The 18300-nt window shown below is 43.6% G+C and overlaps 1 protein-coding gene across 1 annotated transcript in view; it reads right to left on the bottom strand.

Moving 5' to 3' along the window:
- LOC123127457 (uncharacterized) overlaps positions 1-17551 on the bottom strand; it is a 93645-nt gene extending 76094 nt beyond the window's left edge. Inside the window, exons 1-14 of the mRNA XM_044547178.1 lie at positions 17269-17551; positions 16063-16144; positions 13062-13165; positions 11602-11697; positions 11453-11500; positions 10086-10139; positions 4374-4477; positions 4168-4285; positions 3223-3324; positions 2955-3143; positions 2719-2876; positions 2114-2272; positions 1928-2020; positions 474-822 (exon numbers count right to left, since the gene is read on the bottom strand). Coding sequence (XP_044403113.1) covers positions 474-822; positions 1928-2020; positions 2114-2272; positions 2719-2876; positions 2955-3143; positions 3223-3324; positions 4168-4285; positions 4374-4477; positions 10086-10139; positions 11453-11500; positions 11602-11697; positions 13062-13165; positions 16063-16144; positions 17269-17283 — 1671 coding nt within the window. The 5' untranslated portion in view covers positions 17284-17551. The remainder of the gene's footprint in view (positions 1-473; positions 823-1927; positions 2021-2113; positions 2273-2718; positions 2877-2954; positions 3144-3222; positions 3325-4167; positions 4286-4373; positions 4478-10085; positions 10140-11452; positions 11501-11601; positions 11698-13061; positions 13166-16062; positions 16145-17268) is intronic.
- Positions 17552-18300: the final 749 nt, after the last annotated feature.

Genomic DNA, 18300 nt, shown 5'->3' with positions numbered 1-18300 from the left:
TCATCCAACATAATAAGGACTATGTGATGTCATGCAAAGTAAAAGCATATATCATTAATGAAAGCCAATGACGTACAAGCTGATGAGTAAATGAGTAAAATTAAGAACCACAAAAGCCTGTGATGTGACAAGAATTTGCAATTGTCTGACAGATAGCAGCCCAGCACCTCACATGAGATAGAGCATTGTGTCAAATTGTAGTTTGCACTTAAACAGGCTGTTACATGGGGAGCCACATATGGTCTGCAGGCCCCCGCCTGGCAGCACCACTCCCTGATCTGGCCCAAAATGGCTAGGATTCCTTTATTACTAAACTGCCTCATTAGGTTCGAATTCCTATTAGGTGCGGCCGTGCAGAGTCCATATTAGAATCAGTTTGAGAGTCCATACGGTATCTCCTTTGAGTCGGCTTGTCAGCCAAGATACCCCTCCTATATAAGGCCTAGGGTAGTTAGAGTTTGATATGCACTGACCTCAGCAAGAGAACCTTCAGGGGATGACAGACCACAATATCTTAAAGTTACATCACATCGAGTACTCTTCGGATACAAACTGGTGACCACTTGAAGCTGCTCAAATCTACCACACATAACCTCTGTGTGACCAATATTGATGATCCTTGCAGCAGCTTGGCCAATAGACACATCCACCAAGAAGCGGATTGTGTTTGGTGAGACCTTTTCAACAGGAAATGATAGTTCATCATCCGGTTGGTAACTTAGCAATTTATTTATAGCCTGCCACTCTTCTTTAGTTAGCTGCTCCTCATCCAACTGTGGTTCTAATCCGCCGCCTTCTTCAGAAGGCAACCCAGCCGAGTTCCTAGAACAAGAAAAAAGGCATACTTGAGATGTGAGGACGATATTGATTATTATTTTTGCATTCAATAGTACAGATCTGAATTAACTCATGCTAACAATAGGAATATTGATCCTCTATATCATCCAGCTGTTTTGATTTCATCTTCCAACAAAAGTAGGTTGCAACTAGGCCTTGATACCAAGCACAAACTAAAGAAAGGCAATGCCAGCCAATAACACAAGCTCCAATGAGTTTAAAACTAGTTTATATATATATGGATATTCTTCTGTTCACAGAGTTGGAAGAGCAAGATTGTCAGATGAACAGTGGTTGAGGAACAAGATATGCTTGGGTGTGTGATTAACTTTATTCCTACCAACACAATTAAACAAGACGCAATGCTTTTGCGTTTTCTTGGAAAAATGTGAATGCGATGAAAAATATGAATGCGATGAAAGGATATAAAAAAATAGCAGCAACGGCACAGCGTCTCCTCCGCCTTGTTGTAAACAGCCCTTAGGGGTAAGTAATACTCCCTCCGTTTCTAAATATAAGCCTTTTTAGAGATTTCAATACGGACTACTTACAGATGTATATAGACATATTTTAGAGTGTAGATTCACTCATTTTGCTCTGTACGTAGTCCATATTGAAATTTCTAAAAAGGCTTGTATTTAGGAACGGAGGGAGTATTATTTAATAGTAAAGGACTCAAGGACACGCCCAAACCCTAGACCAATAGGAGAAGACCATTATTTTCACCCTTAAGATAAGAAAAACAAACACTTTTTATATTAAAAGAAAGGGGAGCGACGGTTGGAGAGATGATGCAGAAGACCTGCAAACCATTACAGAAGAAAAAATACAAGATGCCATAAAAAAGATGTGTTTGTTAGTACTTGGTAGTGACTACTAGCTAGCGTGGTTTTTAAGGTGTTCATAAAGCCACACTTACGCGGTAAGGCACACCCCTGGCACTTTTTCTGCCTCAAGCGCTTAAGCGCACTGGGGGTTGACCACCTTTAGACGGCTTACCACCTTAAAAACCTTGCTACCTAGCATCTCAAAATCAGAAGCAACGAATATTAATGGATTTGATTAACTAGTGTCAATTTGTTTTACGGACCATCCAAAAGGCCACCATCTTCTCTTTGAGGAGCCCTTCTTATGCAATGTTTCCTTAGATTTCACGGTTTCAACTTTAGCATGACCCAGCAACCTGAAAATACAAATAATATTATAACCAAGTGAACATCAATTCAAACTAAGGACAAACTAACATAGAACCTCAGTAGATACTGCACTAGCACACCTCCAAAGTATAATAACTTTTGAGTCTAGAATTTTCTCAATCTGCCGAATTTCATAAATATCAACACTAGGTGCTTGCTGCAGTAGGGTGGCATAAAGTTGAACATAACGACGACGAAGCTGGCACAGATATCTAGTTCTCTCCCATGAGAACCAATAGCTGGGAACAGAAGAGAAATAAACTTCAGAATGACAATTCAACTTTATAGAAAGCTTAAACAAAAATTGCATCAAAACATATTAACATCCGAGTTATTGTGCATAATAGATGTATTGCCTTGATGTCCATGACCAAAACATATGCATTTATCACATAATATGCGCATTGCATAAAGGAAGTGATCTATGTGTTGTGTTGAGTCATCTGTGTGTATCTCATTTGATACAGTCCACACAGCTAAGTACTTCATTGTGCAGAATAGAGGAATTGATCTTCTGTAATAATAAAATGCAAATCCATCTCAATTTGTGAAAAATCCAATCCATATCTCAAGAGTTTAGTGGCATAAGAGATATAGGCTCTGTTTTTTCACTTCTTCCTTTGCACATACAAAATCTCATGGTATCAGGGAAAATGTATGTAGAACTTATAAGAGTAACATATACCATAATTTCTTTTGTCGCAGACCAGCCAGCACAGCATAACGCCACCAAGCACGACAATCCTCTTTAACAGGCATAATAGGCCGTAAGTGAGAAACATCAACACGTGTCCTGAATCTTGAAAATGTTTCCAACAGTTTAATGCAATCATAATACTGGGCCTGGTACAGTAACAGATGATAAGTAACTTGCCAACACCATAGTTGAAACATATCAATGAAGCATAAATGAAGGGTTACCTCAGTAACTGTTAAAGAAACATCACTTAGGACAAGTGATGCTTTCTCTAGAGGATTGTTCAGGTCCCCTCTTTCCCGCTGTCCAAGTCGATTATATTTAAGGGTTCCATTTATAGGGGAAACCAAATATCTCCGATTCATCGCCCAAATAGAATTGCCAGGACGATCATCGATGCCATCTTGAAATACCTGTGAAGGATCATTAGGGAAAAGAAGAAACAAATAGGAACCGAGGAAAGGTTGTGCTCTAATATAAAAAAGGAACAACCTCGCTCCATTCACCAGGATTAAGATCCTCCCATTTCTTGGGGAGCTTCCAAGGATTGCTGTCAGAATCATGGTAGATGGCTAACATATGCAGTTCGACCGACTAAAAGATGGACCAAATAGAGTGAAAATTAATGTCACAAGAATATAATTGTCTGAACTACTAAGACAATAATAAAATAAAAGCAACCAACCAAATAGGTAATAACTTTGTAGGATGTCACGTTATCTTATACTAGTGTCAAAAACGTTCTTATATTATGGGCCGGAGGGAGTATAAATCAACTGATTAAATCATTCCTAAATAGTTGCAACCTACTACCTATATTTCCTAGCCATGCAGCTATGCCACACAGCAAGTCTTGCATGTCAGTGATAAGTTACATCTTTTGCATTAATCTATCCATGCAACCATGCCACATCAGCAAGTCATGCATGTTAGTCATAAGTTTTTTTTTGTTATCATGGACGGTATATGTGTTGGACGCTTGGAGCATACCTTCAGTCCAGAAGTATCTTTTTAAACACCATTTCGTTACATACTTCGTATGTTTTACTGTTTTTATTTAAATATAAATTGAGAACACTCCTGTGTTTGCTTTTTGCAGTAGTTTTAATTGTTTTTATCACACCAATTTATACATTTCTATTAACAAGTTCCTGCAGGAACGCGCAGCGTATCATCTAGTTGTGTGAAAAAGTATGTCAAAATAAGCGCACAGAAATGACAGCCACCTGTTAGCTGTAGAAGTACCACAGTGATGACACACTCGTAACAACAAAAAATTGTGCGCGAGCACCATAACAATGATAATGAATTAAAGCTCGTGAAGGACAATCCAGATCTAGTCTCAACAATCACCATACTATAGACCTTGCAACACAGTGTATAACGAGATTCCAAGATTTAAAGAAGATAAACTCTCCGATGTAAATTTGTTCTAACCTTCCGCAGCTTATCTAATGCTACACCTGCATCAAACGTCTCATTACCATCCTCATCAACTGTAACAGCTGCAAGTTTCGATAAAGTGAAACCAGAAGCAAATGGATGCCCAGCATTGCTGAAGGAAGAAACACATAAACTATTAATAAAAAAAGAATACATCTAGAACAACAAAAACTAAAATAATTGTCACTGATTTAGCAAACCTGACAGAATCTTCATATCTGATGTGTACGTTGCTGATGGTGACTTTAAGATTTCCAATTATTGTAGATATTAAATTGTATAGCCATGAATTTCCACCTGGTATCTGCAGCATGCAAGGACAACTATCAAAAATCAAGCAACAAAGATATACGGAATCTGTACAAAACAATAGGACAGATAAATGTCAGTAATCGCATTTCATGTTCAAGAGAAAAATGTAACAAACAAATCGGCAACACTTCTATTCTCTAAAATGGCGTCCTTTCATGATCTAAATGTTATTAGGTGGTCGTGCAGTCGCCTGCCGGCAAGTCATTGACAGACTTAGCACATAGTCCATTGAGATAAGATGCTCCGACCGATGCAACACCTCCAGAGAAAGAACTATTATATAAAGTCCTCATACCGATCATACACTCTGATGCAACGTTCCAACTGTGAGAAGGAAAAAAAACATCCATCCTCGACATCTAAAACTGGGGTGACAATATGCTTCAAGATGTTACACTAATATGATTTATTGCAAATTGTTGTAACCGTTCGCTATTAGAGAACATCTCTTGTGTAACATTGTTGAACAGGTATGGGCCCTAGCCCATCAAGATCTGTCTCTTGGGCCCAAGCCCATGAGAGGTGCTGACCTAGAAGAGGAGCCCCTCTTCCCTTCTCCCGTGTGAGCCGCTACATCTGAGACACACACTCACGCAGGAAACAAGACAGGAAGCGAGGCTGCTGTCTGTAGGTACCCATCTCCCGATTCAACATGGTATCGAGCCAGGCGACGACGGTGACGGCGTAGTCCCTCGCCGGAGAGGCGGCGGTGGGGCCTAGCAGGGTCAGGCGAGAAAGGAGGCTGCGTGCGTGCGCGAGGCGGCGGGTCTGCTGTGGTGCGTGCGGCGGCGGCGCGGCTGGGCTCGAGGAGCTGCGACGCGGCCGGGAAGGTGCTGCTTCCTCTTGTCCTGCTTCGCGTCCCTGGGGTGGTTAGCTGCAAAGGGGGCGGCCGAGGAGGGCTGCTGCGGGCTGTGCAGGCGGCTGCGGCAAGAAGAGGAGGAGGAAGAAGGCAGCGGCGGATTTGGGCTGTGTGCGAGTCAGGCTGCGGCGGGGAGCTGCTGCTGTTGGTGCTGCTGAACAGAAGAGGAACTGCAGCTGCTGCTGCTGCCTTGTGTTGTTCCTGGAAGCTTGCTGAGCTGCTGGTGCTTGTGCGGCTGGTTCTTGGTGCTGCGGCAGAGGAAGAAAGAAGTGCAGCCTGCTGGACTGCTCGTTCTGGAACAGGAAGAGGCTGGGCTGGACCGCTTGTGTGCTTTACAGAGATTTTTTTTTCTCTGTGGACTTGCTGTTGTGAGCTTGGTGTTGTGGTGGTGGTGGTGGTGCTGCTTGGGAAAGAAGACTCTCTGAGGCTGAGTTTTGCTGTTGCTGCTTATCCTGTCAAACGATGGCTGAACCAACTGGTCTTGCCGAGGCTTTGGAGAAGCTCGCTAAGATCCTCGCGGAGTCCAACTCTGGGGCCATCGTTCCTCGACAGGAAGTGGCTCAAAAGCTTGAAATGTCGCTCCTGGACATGAAGCTAGAGGGGGCAACAAATTATTTGAGCTGGTCCAGGAGGGGCTATCCTCACCTGCTGAGATATGGAAGATTCTGTCCACTCAATACTCTGGCAAGGGCAATGTCATGCTCATTGCTCAGATTGAGGACAAGATTAGGTTGCTGCGCCAAGATGATGGCATGTCAGTGATGACATACGTGGCAGAACTCGTGGTAGGTCACTGGAAGAGAGAATGTCCAACTCGTGGCAGAGGCAGGGGATATAACAGAGGGGGAACAGGCAGAGGTAGAAGTGCTAGAGGCAGAGGTGGATACTCAGAGACCTCATGGGGCCAGGCTTCTAGAGGCAGAGGTGGCTACTCAGGACACTCAGGGGGTCAGAGGGCTCACATGGCCGTTGCAGGAGACACTGGGACGTCCAAAGGCAAAGATGTAGATGATGTTGTCTATGGAGACTTTGCTCACTGGGCCTCCACTGATGAAGGTAATCCGGAAAGAGCATCTCTTGCTACTAATGAGAGTGCTCCAGAGTGGGTTCTTGACTCTGGAGCATCTAAGCATGTTGCTAGTAACTCCTGTGTGTTCGAGTCTTACACTAAGCATCCTCCCTCTCACACGGGCACTATACAAACGGCTGATGGCACAAAACAACCAGTCATAGGGGTTGGTACAGTCAAGTGTACTCCGACCATTAACCTATCGTCAGTTTTACATGTGCCAGCCTTTCCTGTCAATTTGGTCTCTTTCAGTGCACTCATTGATCAAATGGACTGTCGTGTGATCCTTGACAAGTTTGGTTGCTTGATTCAGGTGCGACAGACGAGCCAGACGGTTGGGACTGGCACCAGGCGTAGGGGGCTCTGGTACATGGACCAGGAGGTGCAGCCGGACTTGGTGTGTGCTGCGACCATAGAGGATAAGGAGAAGCAGGCGATGATCCATCACTGTAGGATGGGGCATGTATCTTTTGATAAGATGAGTAGAATATTTCCGGATGTTATGTGTGGAATAGGCAAAGGCAAGCTGACATGTGATGCTTGTGAATATGCAAAACACACACTGGCCTCATATGTGAGTAAGGGACTCAGGAGCATATCTCCTTTATGCTTATTCATTCGGATGTATGGACTAGCCCAGTGGTGTCAATGAATGGGAAGAAGTATTTTGCTACCTTTATTGACTGCTATTCTCGCATGACTTGGATTTACTTGATGCGTCACAAGGATGAGGTGTTTAGCTGTTTTCAGAACTTCCATGCTCTTGTAAAGAACCAGTTTCAGGTACAGGTCAAGGTGCTCAGGACGGACAATGGAACGGAGTATGTGAACAACATTTTTGGGGCTTTCATGGCTGACCATGGGATTCTTCATCAAACTTCATGTCCGGACACCCCCCCTCAGAATGGAGTGGCCGAACGAAAGAATCGTCATGTTCTTGAGGTTGCTCGGTCGTTGATGTTTACCATGAATGTGCCTAAGTTCTTGTGGGATGATGCAGTTATGACAGCCACATACTTGATCAACCGGACACCTTCCAGGATACTTGGCATGAAATCTCCGTCTGAGTTGATCGTTGGAGATAATAAGTTTGTTGTTCCGCCAAAGTTGTTTGGCAGTACCTGCTTTGTTCGTGATCACCGACCATCTGTTGGCAAGCTTGATCCTCGGGCAGTGAAGTGTGTTTTTTTGGGGATACTCGTCTAGTCAGCAGGGGTATAAATGTTGGTGTCCCTCTGAAAAACGCAGGTTTGTAAGTATGGACGTTACGTTCAGGGAGTCTGAGCCATTCTATGGTGAGCCGACTGATCTCAATCTGCTGTCTGCAGAGCTTGACCACCTACACCCTGTGCATGATGGTCAAGAGGGGGAGAAGGATGTGTCTCATACTCACGGGGATTCTGTGGACATTAACGCTGATAATGATGTGCACGCTCAAGTTCAACCAATAGTGGGTACAATTCCGGTTAGTACCATCACTGATGATGATGTGCACGCTCATGTCGAGCCAACTGTCGATACACTTAAGATTGGTGCTCTCCAGGTTCCTGTTCGGGATCGATGGCAGACGAATACCCTGGTGTACTCTCAACGGCAACCACAAGTGCAGGGGGAGCAGCAAGGCAGGGAGGCAAGAGTGCAGGGGGAGCAGCAAGGCAGTGAGGCAAGAGTGCAGGGGGAGCAGCAAGGCAGTGAGGCAAGCTCATCTGACACAGTGGAGCTGCCCATTGCGTTGCGAAAACCTACACGTGAAGCGGCAAGGAAGGGTGAGGTAGCAAGGAAGGCTCTGCCAAAGGACGATGCTTGTGATGACCTTGATATTGGCAATTTTGTGTCTTACAAGGCTTTGTCACCTTCATATAAGGCGTTTGTTGCCTCTCTGCAAACTGTGTCTATCCCTAAGGATTGGAAGGCTGCAAAGCAAGATCCGAAGTGGCGTGAATCGATGATAGAGGAGTTAGAAGCATTGAAAAAAAACAAGACATGGGTGCTAACCACATTGCCGGCAGGAAAGAAAGCAGTGAGTTGCAAGTGGATTTTTACTGTGAAGCAGAATCCTGAGGGCAAGGTGGAACGGTATAAGGCTAGATTGGTCGCCAGAGGATATAGTCAAACTTATGGAATTGACTATGATGAGACATTTGCTCCAGTTGCAAAGATGAACACGGTACGGGTATTGGTCTCGTGTGCTGCAAACTTTGGGTGGAAATTGCACCAGTTAGATGTCAAGAATGCCTTCTTACATGGTGACTTGAAAGAAGAGGTATACATGGAGATACCGCCTGGTTTTGGCACAGAACAGACTACGGGGAAGGTATGCAGGCTGAAGAAATCCTTGTATGGTCTGAAGCAATCGCCGAGGGCATGGTTTGATAGGTTCAGACGAGCTGTTTGGAATATGGGGTATGGCCAATGTAATGGTGATCACACGGTGTTTTATAGACACATTGATAAGAAGATCACCATTGTTGCAGTGTATGTTGATGATATCATCATCACCGGAGATGATGAGGAGGAAATAAAGAGAGTGAAGGGGTGTCTGAGCAAGGAGTTTGAGGTAAAAGACTTGGGAAATCTAAAGTACTTCCTTGGCATAGAAGTGGCTCGGACAGAGAAGGGAATATCTTTGTGCCAACGAAAATACACCTTGGATCTTTTGAGTGACATGGGCATGATGGGATGTCGTGCAGCCCCTACTCCGATTGAACAAAATCATCAAATAACAGCACAATCAGGTGAGCTAGTGAATAAGGAAGATTATCAGAAGCTGGTTGGAAGGTTATTGTACTTGTGTCATACCAGGCCTGACATTACGTATGCCGTGGGGGTGGTGAGCAGATACATGCATGAACCAAGGAGTGGGCATCTTAATATTGTTCACAGAATCCTGAGATACTTGAAGGGGACTCCGGGTAAAGGGTTGTGGTTTGCGAAGAGTGGACATCTTGAGGTGGATGGCTATAGTGACTCTGATTGGGCTAGCTGTCAAGATGATAGACGATCAACTTCAGGCTACTGTGTGTTTGTGGGAGGAAATTTGGTGTCATGGAGAAGCAAGAAACAGACTGTTGTGTCTAGATCAACAGCAGAAGCTGAATATAGAGCATTATCTCAAGGGTTGTGTGATATGCTCTGGGTGAAGCACCTACTATGCGAGTTGAAACTTTTGAGGAAGGGACCCCTAAGAGTGTGGTGTGACAATCAGTCAGCTATAGCCATTGCTAATAACCCAGTTCAACATGATAGGACGAAGCATGTGGAAATTGATCGCTTCTTCATTAAAGAGAAACTAGATGCTGGGATCATCAGCCTTACTCATGTCAGCTCTGGGCAGCAGTTTGCAGATTGCTTGACAAAGGGACTGGGAACAAAGGACTGTAACTTGGCGTGTGACAAGATGGGGATGATAGATATCTACCACCCATCTTGAGGGGGGTGTTGAACCGGTATGGGCCCTAGCCCATCAAGATCTGTCTCTTGGGCCCAAGCCCATGAGAGGTGCTGACCTAGAAGAGGAGCCCCTCTTCCCTTCTCCCGTGTGAGCCGCTACATCTGAGACACACACTCACGCAGGAAACAAGACAGGAAGCGAGGCTGCTGTCTGTAGGTACCCATCTCCCGATTCAATAAACATAAAAGTAACAGACATGTTAAAAGCACAAGAGATCTTACAGGTCCTCCTTTTGAGCTCCTACTTGTCGCTTCAAGAGTTGCTGTCTCTGCAGCCTGCGGATAAATCCATTAGAATTTGAATTGCTCGCATGAAGCTTATTATGCTATAATCTTTAGGAATGCAAGAAACCAGCAGAAAAATTGTCCAAAAAATGCGTGAATGCAAGAAACCAGCAGAGAAAATGAAAGAAAAACATCAATAAGTTCACATAATGTATGTTGCTTCAAAACCAATTTTTTCGATCCGGAACAGTTCCCATTATCTCATCACTGGGTAAGTAGCATAGTTGATAGTTGGCTCATGGTTGCCAGCTCGCGGACCTCGATTCACCATAACCTGGGATTAGTTTCAATAGGCCACAACTTAAAGGATTATGGTGTGCTTTCAAGGGGATTGGCGGGGGACCAAGTTTCCTTAGGCCCTGTACAACGGCAGGTGCTTAGACAGCTGCCTGAGAAAAAAACCTGGTTTTTTTCCTTGAGACTGGATTACACGGGTGCTTAGAAAGGAGGCGGAAGCAAACTTTTGCTTCGGTGCCAGCCCGGTGCTTGCATAATAACTGCTCCCTTCAAATCAGTGCATCCATCGGCGGAGGGAAAAGAAGAGCACAGCTAGCACCCCACACCAAGCACTCTACGTTGTGGAGCAACAAAATTACCGAGAAGCAGCACAACTAGCACCGGCGGACTGGCATCTGCATTGTACAAGGCCTTAGAAGCTTGGGTGCATCCATGCTCAAAAAAAGGTGATCCGACAAACATATAGCAACTCCCAAAAACAAAACACAACTAAAAGCAAGTATTGCAACATCCACAACCACACAGATACACTATATCCGTGCAATTTGTTTCCTCCATCCATGTTGATTACATGAGATTGCATTTATTAACATATTCTTGTTTGTCTAAAACTATGATCTCCAAATATTGACCCTATAATTCTGGTCTCAATAATATGTACTTCACAGCTAATTCTGGTTCTCCTGTTCTACAACTACGGACGGGTGCTCGTTATGGCATTTTTTCCTCGGGAGCATTACGGTCTTATTGAATGGAATAAAATCGAAAGTAACATACACATGGAACTGAAGATGGCAAAGACATACCCTACAACTTAATAAAGACATAAATTAGAAACTAGGAGCGTATCACCATGACCAAATCCTACAGATAGGCAACCTAAATCAGATGAGAGGCCTGGTAGCACACATTCTTACTTAGGCAAAAAATTCAAATCTTAACTAAGAGAAACTGGAGCATGTCTTGAACTGCCTTGTTAACTTTATATGAGTACAGGTGTATAATTGACAGATAATTGTCTTGAGTGTCGGGAGAAGAGAACTAGCAAGTTGAAAAATGAAACAAACCTCAATCTGCTGAAGCTTGGCTTCAAAAAGCTTTTCTCTGTCTTCTTCCTAATGAAAGAAAGAGAACCACCACAAATATATACTCAGATAAAGGAACAATGAGAAAATGACATGCATAAAAAGGTTGCAGCCAATATAATTTAAAATACCTTCAGAGTTTGCCCATCAGGAGCAGGATGAGCAAGAATGAATAGACGATCAATAAGAACAATAACTGGTTCTTTACCCAAGCTTTTCCATGGAACCTATCAGAAATCACATTTTGCATGAACAACTGAGACATATGACAGGAGATGCTCCATAGTTGGGCAACAAGAGCTATGATTGAAGATCAGACGATACACACAACACATGGAACACAAACACCCTAGCACAGCGGTTTGCACAACTGATAAGTTGAAAGCCTGTAGCAACCACTCAGCCACTGCACCTTCATGCCAAAGAAATATACTCCCTCTGTCCCGTTTTTCTTGTTGCGGAGGAAGAACTACGGTAGTACAAATCAGGTATACAAATGGCAATAACAAAAACAGAACAGAGGGAGTACTTATTTTATTAAGATTCATGCACCAACCAGTAGAACCAAAAGTCCAACTAATGGAGAAGGTTGGACAATCTGCATATAATTCAACACTCCATCTCACATGTGGCTAGATAAGGCCTAAACATGGACAAAAAGAGGGCAAGCAATTTCTTTATATTATTTGCGAAAGCCAAGACTTGAACCCAAGACCTCTTGGCTCTGATACATATTTAGTTTCATGCACCAGCAGTAGAACCAAAAGTCTAAACTAATGGAGAAGGTTGAGCAATCCACATATACTTCATCAAGTTCTTGGACACATTTCAACTATGCACTCCCTCCGCCCAGGTGCATAGGGTGCCCTACGAAAATCAAATATTCCAGATATATTAGTCGCCTTTTGTTTGTTAGCACTAATTGCTCACATGCATTCCTCACCACACGAAGCGTTTTCAGTTTCCCTCTCCCCCCTTTCCACGTACAAGACAATCATCTGCCTCTAGCATTTAATTCTTGTTGCATGCATGCATAGAGGATTGGAAGAATAGGGAGAAACGGGTGGTGAGCCAGTACATAGGTGTCCAACCATCACAGCAATTAATATGAGATTAACTATAGGGAGAGAATCGCGTGATGATTGGCTTTCTTCATGGTTTGAGAATTTCACGGCGTCCAATCTACACGCACCTAGATTGCGCTGCCCTTCCTTAGGCGCCCTATGCACCTGGACGGAGTACAAAAAGTTGCTGACTGTAGAACTAGTCAAACACTAAGCAACTAGCTAGGTGTGATGCATTCGAGAGAATGAGCAGGGAGATTGCTATAATACATTCTGACCTTAGACAGACACGGAAGATAATTTTACATTTCATAAACATATTTTTTGCGGGGAGTAAAAACGGTTTTGTTGAAGAGCCAAGTTATCCAATATATATAAGGTGCTAAAATATATGATACGCTCGAGTAACAATACTGTGACACAATAGCTTAAGAAAACATTAGATGTGTAATGTAATGTACGAATGTGCTACAACATTCTACCCAAAAATAATCAAGTTCATAAACAAAAAGGAACAAGAGACATACCTTCAATGTTATGGTGCCAACAAACCCAGCTTTCACTGTTACTGGAAGCTGAAGAGAATTGAGTGCTTCAGCCTTCAGTTTCAAGTCTTTAAGGACGACATCGCCTATTCAAAGAGAAATCCAAGCAGAGTAAATACAGCAATGCATAGAGCAGTAGTGCAACGGCACAGTTATGTGCTGAAATTTCCAACACAAATGATAGCATAATGAACTACAAGATAACTTATATGTCATGTGTCCATAGTAGAAAGCTACAGGCAACTGTGCATTTCTGAAGCAGGATACCATGCACCGTGGATCATGTACACCACAAATATTGTCATTAAATGGTGATTGCACCCCCTACAGATTCTGATGTGCCAAACTGTTGCAGCTTGATCACATTGTGTCAGCATAAACTGCATGCAACACCTCTCAAAGGCCAGCTACACTAGACTGAAAAGCAAAGGGCTCACACGGGTGCTGCTTTGCAACACCTACGAGCTACCAATGGTTGGTCGCACTGCCTCAGCGACTGTTTACATCCAGATGCCAAAAGCAAAGCTTTGGAAGGCATATCTCTACTTCTTAAAAAGAATGTAAGGTTCCCATTTCACCTTTCTTCCCACCACCTCCTCGTCCAACCTTCCCCATATGATAATCAATCACCTTAATTTACTTACCTTCTGAACCAATTCCACTTTAATTTACTTATCAAACTTCTCATCAAAACATAAGGTAAATCACGGACAGGATTTGATAAACATTTATTTACGCAATCACATTAATATAGGCAGGTAATCGCAAGTTAAGGTACTAGAATATGTATATCCCATTGCAACACACGGGCATTGTCCTATTATTTCTCTACTACTTAAAGAGAATGTAAGGTTCCCGTTTCACCTTTATTCCCACCACTTCTTCATCCAACCTTGCCCATATGACAATCAATCACCTTAATGTACTTACCTTCTGAACCAATTCCACTTTAATTTAGTTACCAAACTTCTCACCAGAACATGAGGTAAATCACGGGTAGGATTTGATAAACAGTTATTTACACAATCACATTAATATGGGCAGGTAAATCACAAGCTAACGTACTATAATATTTATATCCCTTTGCAACACATGGGCATTGTTTTATTATTAAATTAAAAAAAGAATAGTGTTCCTTTTCCTGCCAGGCGGGGTGCTTCGTCCAACATTCCATATTTTTTCTGATGATCATTCCTTGAAAACCGCTTTAATTGTCTCATCTTTTATTGACTTACCAAATAAACTATATTTTCTTTGGCAAGTCAATAAGTGATTAAAAAACATGACAGAATTTGATAAATATTGATTTACACAATCATATAATACAGAATTATGGGCTAATGGACTAGAATATTTATACCCCGTAGCAACGCACTGGCAAATACCTAGTTCACAGAAAGTTGTGTTTGTGGGGTGTTCTTTGAACAGAGTAGGGAAGCATCAGCCTCTTGACTTTATCAACTGTTTTGTTCAATTAGACTTAGGCTGTAATTTTGGCATTGCAATGGCTTCCCAAAAACACTTGCACATGCTATTTTAGTATTTTTCATGCTAAATGATTGTCAGCTTTCCACTTGGGAGATGTAAGAGATATACTTTACAAGAAGTCGGCTTTCTCTATGATTACTGAGCCCTAGCACTGCAATAACAAACTACTCCTTAGGATGATGTGCTAGGATATCACATACAACTGGCATTACAAGAATAGGTGTTATTTTAAGCATTAGCACAACTGCAACGGTTATAAGTACAATGTAAGAATCATAGTTGCAAGATCTGCTGTTCATTCAGTTCGCGATTCACCACTTGTGAATCAAGTTTGATGGGGGGTATACATTTCTGGTTCGTTAATCTGATGACTGATTCATGTCAATGAATCTGATTCGCAAACTCCAAGTAGCAATCATTGTTCCCAATGTGTAAATCTATGTTTGTGTATTTAGTTGATTAAATTTTCCATCATTTCTGTTGCTAATTGCCAAAGGGGACCCTTGGAGCAGCGGTCAAGCTGTTGCCTTGTGACCATGAGGTCACGGGTACGAGTCCGGGAAGGCTGCATACAGAAGACCCCAAAGTGGTCGGACCCTTCCTCAGACCCTGGGAAGCGGGAGCTACGTGCACCGGGCTGCCCTTTTTTTCTGCTGCTAATTGCCCCAATGCAAAGAAGGTTTACTTTTTATGGACTGGACAGGTAAAATGCAAAGCACATGACCCATCATGTTCTGCAGATTGATTACAGGAACAAATTCCAAAATGATTAGGAAGGAAATAGCCACTGAAACATCACAAATTCCAAACTGATGCTCAAAAGTCCAAATGTGTGCCTCACACATCCACGAAAGCTTAATGCTGCCTCCAAAAACCATTGCTCACAGCTTCCCAGGAGGCCATCTTTTCCATGAGCTGCTCATCTTTCTCTCATATTCCTCAAAGAGCTACTCGTATTGCTCCAACATCTCCCCAGATCCACCATGGCAGAGCTCTCCGAACACGTATCCACTTGTGCACCTGGTGTAGGATAGCCCACGGGCACACAGAGGGGAGGAGACTGTCCTCCAAGCATGCAGCCAGGTCGCACCAGCTGACCCTGTAAGGTTCCCATCGTGACATGGCAGGCGTTGGACGCCAGTGTCAAGCTACTGTTAGCTTTCCCTCACGATAGGCCCTCATCATAGGTACAACCGTAGAACTCTGTTAGACGTCACTTCTCTCCCAATTTGTGTGTAGACTGGCCAGTGGCTGTGCTCTGATCAGGTTTGTTTGAGTTCGTAATTCGGCGAACAAACTGAGCGAATTCAAGCCCCAATCTAGCTCAAACAATCTAGATCTGAATACGAAGCCACTACCAGAGAATTCGGTAAGTAAGGTAAAACTAACATCATACGTAAGATTCTAAGAAATAGTCAAAAGACATCAGAACTGCAGTTCATTCAAGCAAGTGATGATGGTAAAGACAACAAAAAAGATGGTCAGAAAAATATACCTTTCCACACACTTATTCTAAGCGCTTCAACAGAAAGTCCTTCAACATATTCACCCAAATATTTGCGAAGCAAAAACAGCACCTGCAATTAAAAATATATAATTCCTTCATGCCTCAGAATTTTAAGTACTAATATAAGGATGAAACTCAGTGAATAAGAAAATAGTAATGGTTTAGAAATTCAGGATTGATATGGTTGTGCTAATCTGCTACTTTGCATATTTGTCATACGTCAAAAGGGCAGATAAAAACTTGGAATGTTACAAAATTATGCAAGGACTTAATAAGATTGTATTCATCAATATATCTCATTAATTACGACATATGCCAGGTGGGCTTCAAATAGCTGTGGACTATTTCCAGAATCAGCAGGACGTCCTGACACTCATCAATGTGACAGGTTAAAATTGCTGGTATGTTATTTTTCTCTCCCTTATTGAATATTATCCATTGTCTGTAACCATTTAGCCTGGTTCGCAGAACTGATGATCATGACAAGAACTGGTTGTAGCACCGCATAACTTTCTTACTGGCACTGCTAATGTTTATTAGTTTACTACTATATATCATAGTGTTGCAGAAGTCAAGACACTGAGCAACCTTGGAGAATGAATGGTTGCAGACTTAGAATATGATTGCCCAGAACATAGCTTTGACCACAAAAGTACTGGTGCTCAAGTGACACTCGTGACTATACTTATTACAGACAGGCTAAGCATATGTAACACCCTGTTGTACGATCAATCCATAACTATAAACTCTTCATCCATAACTTGAGATACAATGCGCCAGGCAAACTGACAATCCGATCGATTTGTTCAACATAAGTGCAATGCATCTCCACCATGGGAACTTAAGCAGACAAAAACTACGAAATATTTTTTGGAAAAATATGGCCCCCCTGCCCCGTCACCGCAAACTCTGTCCCGATCACCAAGGACACAACGTGCAACCCATCAAGACCAACCCGAAATCCCCATAGTTCCGCACCAACTGCGCAGCGTCCGACTACTCGAAACCTGCAGCGCGATCGCACATGACCACCGCTGCAGTGGGAATCCACACACACACACACACACACACACGCACGCACGCACACGCACGCACCCAATTGCCGCTCGATCATGCATGGTGCGTAACCTCGTCCTAATCGAAGACGGAAGAGAAACGAGGGAAGCGGGACAGGGAGAGAGATCGAGATCATACGTGGCCCTCGAACATCGCCGAAGTCGAGGGGCGGCCGACGACCGGGTCCGGGGCGCGAGGTGGGGTGGGGGCACTAAGGCGACAGCACGCGCGCGAACCCGTTGCCTCCGCACGCCCGGCGGGGAAAATCTCATGGACGGGACCGAAGGGGCTAGGGTTCCGGGAAAGCCAGAGGAGGCGCGCCGTGGCGAGGAGGACGACGATGCGAGGAGGTGACGCGGGGCGGAGAAAATGGTGGGAGTGGTGGGGGTGGAAGTGGGGACGAGATGGGGTCAGAACGGGGCGCTGGCCGGTGGGGTCCTTTTGGCTGGGTTCAAAGCCGAAAACGGGTCCGTCCCGAGCTCTGTTTTGTAACCTATAAAAGCATCTCCGCGCCTCCAATATGCCTTCCAGATGTTTGACCTTTTTGTGTATGGTCTCGAGAAATTTCGAGATTTAACTCTTTTACTACCGCTAGAGGACCTGGCGGTAGTGTTCTACATGCTACCATCGCCCTTTCTGGCGGTAGGTTTCTTGACGTCGTTTGCCAGGCAACGGCCGTGGACACATAATGAAGGGACCTACCGCCAGGCTATTGCAATATACCGTCGGGATGTCTGGCGGTAGGGTCCTGGATAAGGTTGTGAGGACTGGGGTTGTGTTGCTTCCCCACTCACTCATTCACCCATTCCTCTTTCAAGCTCAAGCTCTCTCCCCTCTTCTCCCCCACCCAAGCACCCACTAGATCCCCCTCCATTGCTTGAGATTTGTCCGGTGGATCGCGGGCATTTGCATCACTCAAGGTACCTCTCCCATCCCCCCTTCATTTGGTTGGTTCAAATCATGCATTTTGCTCATTTTGTTGGAAACCCTAGTCCATGATTTTGTTGTGGTGAAATCAATGTATATTAGTATTTAGGGTAATGTTTGTGCTTTGGCAATGTATTGTGTCACTAGCATTGTTTGGGTAGTAAGAAATATCATTTAGGGTTTTGTTAGGGTTAGGTTTAATGATATGGTTAGGGTTAAGGTTAGGGTTAGGGTTAAGGTTAT

This window comes from Triticum aestivum, chromosome 6A (genome assembly GCF_018294505.1).
Source record: "Triticum aestivum cultivar Chinese Spring chromosome 6A, IWGSC CS RefSeq v2.1, whole genome shotgun sequence".
NCBI classification, from domain to species: Eukaryota; Viridiplantae; Streptophyta; class Magnoliopsida; order Poales; family Poaceae; genus Triticum; species Triticum aestivum.
The sequence above is the reverse complement of the archived record's forward strand: the minus strand, read 5'-3'. Positions and strand labels throughout refer to the sequence as shown.